The following is an 8,577-nucleotide window of genomic DNA, read 5'->3' as shown; positions in this document are numbered from 1 at the left end:
GAATTTCTTTTTTTAATTGATAAAGTAGTAAGACTAGTAAAAGCATGGTAATAACATGATACCATGAAAGTTTTAAATATTTGCACATTCGCTCATTAATGAAGTGATCTATCAGGTACCATATGGTTTTATAAAAAATTGTTAAGTTGTGACTGTTTCATAAGCTTGAAAAAATTGCATTTTCAAGGAATGGGTAAAAACAAAAAAAAAGTATTTTAGCTTTATTATTATTATTTTTTTACCTCTGACAAATACAGGACAAAAGATGGTTGAGTGGAACCAGTTAGATGTGTCCTCATTCCTGGATCAGGTCACAGGCTTCCTATCGGAGCACGGGCAGCTGGATGGGCAGTCCAGTCAACCTCCGGCCAAACGGGCTCGTTCTGTAAGTGTTCATATTTAAGGTTCTGGAGGATCCTGAAAAGGCATTTATGTATCTTTGCTCCACATCACAGACTTTTATCCGTCTATACAGGAGAGCTTGATAGATGCCAGTGAGGACAGTCAGTTAGAGGCCGCTATCCGGGCCTCTCTTCAAGAAACACACTACGAGTCCACCCAGGACAAGGCAGAGTCCCGCTCAGATGATGATTCAGATGCCGAACCTTTCTCTGACAGCGAAGGCCTGATCTCAGTGGATGGTTCAGATAATGAGGCCGTCGGATGGGAGGATTCTTTAGATGGACACGTCTCTCCAGAGGTAGCTCCTCCCACCAGGCCGGACAGCCCAGCCCATCACAGGAAGTCCCCACACAAAGAGTTATGCCACAGGAAAGAGGAGAGTAAGAAGAACCACCTAGAGCCAGTCGGGCTCAGTCACAGTCAGACAGGACAAACAGAGTCCCAACAGCAGCTAGGAGAAAACCACAGATCCACATCACACCAGCCCTCAGAACCTGCCGGCACCAGCACAGCAGATCCAGACGACAACGGTATACACCATTTCTCTGATGTCAGTTGTCCAAAGAAATAGTTCACTCAAAGAGAAAATACTGTCATTATTTGCTTATCCTCATGTCATTTAAAACCTGATTGCTGTTTTTTTTCACTGAAGATAAGAGGAAAAATCCATAGTTCATATCCAAGTTCATAGTGACCTTCATCTGTCAAAGTCCATAAAAGCAAAGCAGTAAAGGTAGTCCGCATCCGACTTGTGGACTATTCCAACTCAACTGAGGTAAAACAACATCTTTGTGTGAGAAACAGACTAAAATTCAAGTATTCTCTGATAATCTTCCCCTCCAAATAAACCTCGTTCAGACTGTCAGCCTGATTGCAAATCCGATTGAAATCCGATCATATAAAATCTGAACTACATGAAATCCGATTTGTGCCAATCCGTTTCGAGCTACATTCGTATGTGGTTTGGAATCCTATTCAAATCGCAGTCTGACCGCTCAGAATGGATTTAGCGTAGCTTTTTCACGTCCTCTCGCCACGTAAAACGTAAACACGTCAGACATTTTCGTAAAAAACATGCTGAACGTCTTTGCAGAAACAAGCTTGTGTCGTTGCAAGTGCAAGTGAAGTGGAAAAACACCATATATTGCTAGTATACGCACCTCTTTGAGTAGCGGAGACGGCAGCACGGAATAAAGCCGCACATTCCAGCTTACTGTGTTTCTGATGCTGCCTCACAAGACAAAATATAATACAGCGCAACCGCGACGGCAGCATGTTGTCACTTGTTGTCTTGTTGTTTTTAGCGTAGGCATAACATCGCAACGGCATTACCATAGAAACCAATGCACATTCCGTAAAACGAAAACGCGCGTATGGACACACAAATCTGAAATGAACCATTGCGATACACTGTGTGGACAGTCAGTTATTCAAATCAGATTCCATCCAGATATGCACAAAATTGGATTTGGGCTGACAGTCTGAACGAGGCTAAAGATGTTCATTTGAGAATCATTGTGTCCAGATGGAGTAGAACAAGATGCATTGATTCGGTGATCCAGTCATAAGGAGTTTGTGTGCTACTGCTAACAGCTGGAATGGAAGAATATCAGTTAATAATGATTTAAAGGGGTCATATGATGCGATTTCAAGTTTTCCTTTCTCTTTGGAGTGTTACAAGCTCTTGGTGCATAAAGAAGATCTGTAAAGTTGCAAACACTAAAGTCTCAAATCCAAAGAGATATTCTTTATAAAAGTTAAGAGTCAGCCACACCTACCTAAAACGGCTCGTTCCAACACGCCCCCATGTCAACATATTCTGTTACACCAAATACACAAAATAATGATCTTTAAAAAAGCATCATATGACCCCTTTAAATTTCAGTCTGTTCCTTACAGAAATCTATCAGATGGGTTAAGACGACTTGCATATGGTCAGTTTTGTTTTGCCATTTTTGGAACTGTCATATGGAAACAAGCTGATCTTCAAACATTGACCGTTTGTGTTCTGCAGAAAAGATTTAGAATGGTTTCGAATGAAATGTTGGTGAGGTAAATAATGGCAGCTTTTTGGTGACTGTCCCTTTAAAGGATTTGAACATTTATACATGCTAATAATATTCAGTAAGAATGAATTAATATACTAAAATGACTCTGTTCACAGGTCCAAAGGCCCGCTTGATGCTTCGATACCCAGATGGCCAGAGGGAACAGATAGCACTGTCTGCTAGAGCTAAACTCATGGTGGGTATAACGTCTCATGATGATTTTTAAAGTTTTTTTTATTAATTTTTTTGCCATTGCCAACTTTGTCACTGTTAGGCATGTGACCGTATGAATTATTCATATCATGATAATTGCTGAAACTTTTACTGTGGTAAAAGGTTCACAAGATAAGCAAATACAAGATAACACAGACCATTCAAAAAAGCAAAATACAAAGTGAATACAAAAATCTGTTTTAAAAGATGTAAATCCTGTTTGTCAGTACTTTCTTCTCCATAAAAAGCTGTTGTCAGAAGTTGTGCAGCATTACTTTTGTGTATTGGGGCATTTCTGCTCTTTCTCAAGCGCTACCTACTGTCAAAAAGCTGGTACATTTTAACTGGTTGATGGAAAAGAGCCTAGAACACACATTTCTAGATTTGTGAAATTCAGTTTGAATAAGTTATCTAGAATTAATCATGGTATTATAAAGTGTTCACAATAACAATACAGCGCTTTAAGGCTGTGCAATTTGGGGGGTATTGAATAATATTCAGCTAAAACGTAACACCAAAATGTGACTCGCCCCTACCAATTTATTGAAAACCTTATTTCTGTTAAAAAGGAAAAAAAGAAGATTGCAGCAGGAGATGTCTAATACAGAAACATTTTCAAATGTGTGTGAATTCTGATTTTTTTTTTTTTTTTTTTTTTTGGGGGGGGGGGGGGGATTTTGGAGATGTAGCCTTCATTTTCTTCCTCTGTTCTTGTTTGTAGGCACTGGTGAGACACGTTCAGTCTAAGGGATTCCCAAATGAACGCTTCGAACTTGTCACCAACTTCCCCCGCCGAAGACTCGCTCACTTGGACTATGACATCACACTGCAGGAAGCAGGACTGTGTCCGCAGGAGACTGTGTTTGTACAGGAAAGGAATTAGCCCCCTCCCCTTGTAGATAAATCACACCCCCTCCTGTCCTGTCATTTGTGCCCTAGAAAGACTGAATTGACTGTGCCCTTTTACCACTTGTCTTTTTTTCTTTTTCTTTTTTTTATAATAAGTCCAGGATACTCCGAACATTTGGTATTTCATAGGGGACCGTCCCTTGCGCTGCATTTGTCAACGTATTTATTTACAAACAACTTGGCACATCCCATCCTATCTGGGTCTAATTCTTGAAGACCGTACATGTCCATGAGTTACGCTCATATTGATCTGGAAATTAAAAGGGTTTTACAGATGGCGTTGATGTAGGGAAAACATTGTGTATCATGTATATGCAAAGTTTCTAAGGATTGAACATCAGTTCCAAAGTGACTACAGTTCCTGTTAAAATCATCTGAGCAGGTTGGGATCCTATTGAACATGGGCTCAGGTGATGAATTGGGATGAATGTTTATTATTTAGAGGTAAACCCTCACATATCTCATCTGCAATGTGCAGGGATGGAAGAAGTAGTGACATTTAGCTATAGTAAGTTTCTATCTCCTTTTTTTATATACTGCATCATTTCCACAAAAAACTGATTCTCAAATATAATCATTGAAACAAAAGGGACAGCTGGTCCTCTGGAGTATTTCTTCAATAACTTATTCGATTTCTCTTGTTTAGTGACATTATTTTTATCAAGAATATGCGTTTTGAGCAGAATCCTCCAGATGGGAGCTTGAATATCTCATATGTGGCATATGAAGGAGTGGAAGGATCTGGTTGTCTTTTTATGCATTTAGGGCAACTTTTTATTTTTGCATACAGAATCAGATTCTTAGGTTTAGCTTAGTAATGCACCAATATTGTGAACAGTATGAGTGCATGAATGTCGCCACTGGGGGGGCAGACAAATACTCAAAAGTACCTGTAGCATTTTTCTCATAGATATCTATATGTAGATACCACATTAGCAGCTGATAGCCCAAGTCATGCACCATATTGTAATGGTAAAACCTAGTTATTCACATGTAAGAATATCTATTTGTTTAGGATCTGATTTTCACAGGATATTTAGGTTATCATTAGTGCTAAATAATGCTGCATATGGTAAATAAAAAAGAATATCTGTTAAAGCTCTTATAAATATTACTGATCATCAGAGAACCCTACTGTAGAGATCGATGATTTTTACAACCATATGCTGCACATTTTGTGGCATTTTTGGTGAAAATTCATTGGGTTTGTTGGTGCGAGTGATGAGCAGCCTCTGAAATGTTGACCATTCCAAGTGGACCGTTCCATTGACATGTTTGGCGCAGTTGAATGAGGTACCTGAGACATTTGCTAGCGTATGGGTTTGCATAAACACCACTGCAGAGATTTATATACAGTACTGTTAAAAAGATTGAGATCAGTTTTTTCCCCCCGACAAGGATGCATTAAATTGATCAAAAGTGACAGTAAAGGCATTTATAATGTTACAAAAGATTTCAAATAAATGCTGTTCTTTTGAACTTTCAATTCATCAAAGAATCCTGAAAAAAAAAAAAAACACGATTTCCTCAAAAATATTAAGTAGCACAACATTACTGGTAAGAAATGTTTCTTAAGCAGCAAATCAGCATATTAGAATGCTTTCTGAAGGATCATGTGACACTAAAGACTGGAGTAATGGCTGCTAAAAATTCAGCTTTGGCATCACAGAAATTACATATTCTAATAAAAAAACTGCCATTTTAAATCGTAATAATATTTCACAATTTTACTGTTTTGCTATTTGCCTTAATATCCCTGTGTTCTTTCCTGCTCTTGCTAAAATTTTAAAGTTGTGATATCCAGGCCTGGAAACAACAAATATTTAGATATTTAAAAATATTTGGTCACTGATTATCAATGTAGTTAGGTTTGGTTGTAATTAATTTAATCAGCTTTAAGTTGCTCTCATGATTGAAGGCAAAGTCAAGAAGTCAGATTTTGCCTGGAGCAGGAAAACAGCTAAATGTTAAATATGATTTACAGAAGAGATTAAACAAAGGGAAAAAGGAAACATCAAGCAGTTCCAGATGACAGGATGTTTCAAGGACAAGATATGTTTCCTCTGAAGTTCAATGAGACACTCCTGAAACACAAGAAACAGCTTGAGTTTGAGATCCAGTCCCTCATGAACAGGGTGTAGGTTTCTGTCATAACCATATTTATTACAGCCAGGGATCTTAATGAGTTATCATACTGTATTATTGCACAATATTGTGACTCCCATCACGACATTCAGAAACATTGAGGTTGTCATTCATTAAGTATAAAATCTTAATACAGAAATCACAGTTCAGATTAGGCCTGGATCAAATGATGTTGAGCAACCAAAAACTGTAGTGTTGAAATTAAAGGATGAAAAATAATGCGGTAGTTTAATTTCTACTAATCTTTAATCTCAGAACTGTATGAAAAAAGAAATCTAATTGGACTTTCTGGCAGTGACATGATTGAATCAGTAGGTGGTGCCGAGCGAGTCCATGATTCGTTCACTCAATTAGGCATAACGACCGATTAGAGAACGAAACACTTTTGACTTTACTTCTTGCAGGCAGTTCACAATCATTTATTATGGCTTAAAGGGTTAGTTCACCCAAAAATGAAAATTAGCCCATAAATTACTCACCCTCAAGGCATCCTAGGTGTATATAACTTTCCTCTTTCAGACGAATCCAGTTGGAGTTATATTAAAAATGGTATGTGATCTTTCAAGCTGTTTAATGCCACTCAGTGGGTGTTGCATGCACCAGTCCAAAAGAAGTTAAATAAAAAGCGCCCAGCCATAAAAAAAAGTCTCACACGACTCCAGGGGGTGAACAAAGGCCTTCTGTAGCGAATCGATGTGTTTTTGTAAGAAAAATATCCATATTCAAAACGTAATAATCACTTTAATATAGCTTGCGCTCATTGTTGTACACTGGAAGCAGTTCCGGGCGGATGACGTATGAGGTCAGCTTTGCGCAGAAGCTCAGAAGTGACGAACACGGAAGCGCAGGGGAGAGATCAAAACAAAACAACTGTCACTAATTAGAAGTACAAAACGAGGATTTGTAAAGAAGAATGTCGGAGGATTTCGATATAAGCCAAGAGGAGACTGGTTTTCCTTTGCTAAAGTAAGAACACTTTGCTTCCTTTGCTCCTGTTAACAAACGTTGGTTTTCACGAGACTCACCGGCGCATGAGCAATGCTGAACTCATACGTCATCCGCCCAGAACTGCTTCCAGTGTACAACAGTGAGCGCAAGCTACATTAAAGTGATGATTACATTTTGAATATGGATATTTTTCTGGCAAAAACGCATTGATTCGCTACAGAAGGCCTTTGTTCACCCCTTGGAGCCGTGTGAGACACGTTTTTTTAATGGATGGGCGCATTTTATTTAACTGCTTTTGGACGAATTTGGTTAATAAGATTAATAATTAGGCTTCTGTTTGTGTATTCATAGTTCATATTTTTAATTATTATTATTTTTTGTGATGTTACATTGATTCTCAGTTTCTTTGTTCAGTATTTAACTTCTCTGAATCAATATTATGTTCAGGGGGCCCAGAAAACATAGCGGTGCCCCTGAGCCCATGTATTGATTTTTTCTGCCCTACCTGTGCTCTCTGTTTAGACCTTTTATCCACTGTACTCATGTAACAGGTATGGAAAATATTATACACATTTCATATATAGAATTACACAAAAAATTGTAATCTATAGAGGGTATGAACTGACGTCACTTTCCCACCGGAACACACCCCCTCAGCTGGACTGAGTGGCAAAAGAGCGTGGCACATCTCTGAATCAATATTATGTTCAGGGGGCCCAGAAAACATAGCGGTGCCCCTGAGCCCATGTATTGATTTTTTCTGCCCTACCTGTGCTCCCTGTTTAGACCTTTTATCCACTGTACTCATGTAACAGGTATGGAAAATATTATACACATTTCATATATAGAATTACACAAAAAATTTTAATCTATAGAGGGTATGAACTGACGTCACTTTCCCACCGGAACACACCCCCTCAGCTGGACTGAGTGGCAAAAGAGCCTACTGCATGACTGGATTTAATAGGGAAGCTGCGAAAACGCGAGTAAAACAAAAAAAACTAAAGGTTGTTGGACTCGATAGTGTTCCTTAGAACTTACCAAAGATCCAGTGGTCCATGGATATTGATATGCAGCCAGGAATCGTGTTTCCTGACATTTATATGTGTCTGATTTTGACGTCGGGGAAATACATAAAGCAAATTTGGCTGTGAACGCATTTTGTAAATACAAAATAGCTTGGTCTTAGTCCGGGTGATCAATGTTATATACTATATATATATATATATATATGTATATACTGTATATATACTTATATATACTTAACTTATGTAGTTTTTGTCAAGTGTTTATTTAAAAACATCCAGTTATGCAGAATATAAGATGGTAAATATTTAAATGATGAGTTGTCAATAATGATATATAACAATACAATATACAGGGTATGATTTTACTGCAAAATTCAACATATTAACATAAAATGATAACTGCAAATCCGTGTTTTGCTGCCTGGAGTTCATTTGTTTCTTTGAATTGCAGGGATCCATTTGCTTCTCTTTTCTGTAGCTTTCGGCAGTCTATAAAAATATGCCTTAGACTTCTTGTCAAATCTATGGGCCAAATTTACTAACAGATTGTGCCAGCACAAACTGTCTTTTGGCGTTAAAATAGTACTGTCAGGATGTACTAAAGACGCGCAAAAAGGCGTGAAAAGACAACCAAGATTGCATATATTATATCACTCTTGTCTGGACACACTCTGCAGTGGGCATGATCCATCTGGGAAGCCAACAAGCCCCATCACCAGCTCGCTCACCATATACCTCACTCACTTTAAGGAAGTTATTGGACAAACAGTCGAGTCTCCTCCACCACGAGTGATTATGTGTTGCGGTTCCGCACTCTTGCAGCCAACAGTAGCTGGAATGAGAAGCCGCTCCTTACCACATTCAGACAAAGGCTCAATGTCAAC

At 38.4% G+C, this 8,577-nt stretch overlaps 1 protein-coding gene across 2 annotated transcripts in view; it reads left to right on the top strand.

Annotated features, from left to right (window-relative positions):
- Window positions 1-4,524, top strand: part of LOC107563300 (UBX domain-containing protein 7-like) — a 13,302-nt gene extending 8,778 nt beyond the window's left edge. For both annotated transcript variants that reach the window (XM_016248140.1, XM_016248139.1), the window contains 4 exons: window positions 258-385; window positions 476-932; window positions 2,567-2,646; window positions 3,385-4,524. In XM_016248140.1, coding sequence (XP_016103626.1) covers window positions 258-385; window positions 476-932; window positions 2,567-2,646; window positions 3,385-3,546 — 827 coding nt within the window. In that variant the 3' untranslated portion in view covers window positions 3,547-4,524. The remainder of the gene's footprint in view (window positions 1-257; window positions 386-475; window positions 933-2,566; window positions 2,647-3,384) is intronic.
- Window positions 4,525-8,577: the final 4,053 nt, after the last annotated feature.

Source organism: Sinocyclocheilus grahami, unplaced genomic scaffold, assembly GCF_001515645.1.
Source record: "Sinocyclocheilus grahami isolate Dianchi unplaced genomic scaffold, SAMN03320097.WGS_v1.1 scaffold866.1, whole genome shotgun sequence".
NCBI classification, from domain to species: Eukaryota; Metazoa; Chordata; class Actinopteri; order Cypriniformes; family Cyprinidae; genus Sinocyclocheilus; species Sinocyclocheilus grahami.
Note: the sequence above shows the minus strand (reverse complement) of the source record. Positions and strands in the feature narration are given on the sequence as shown.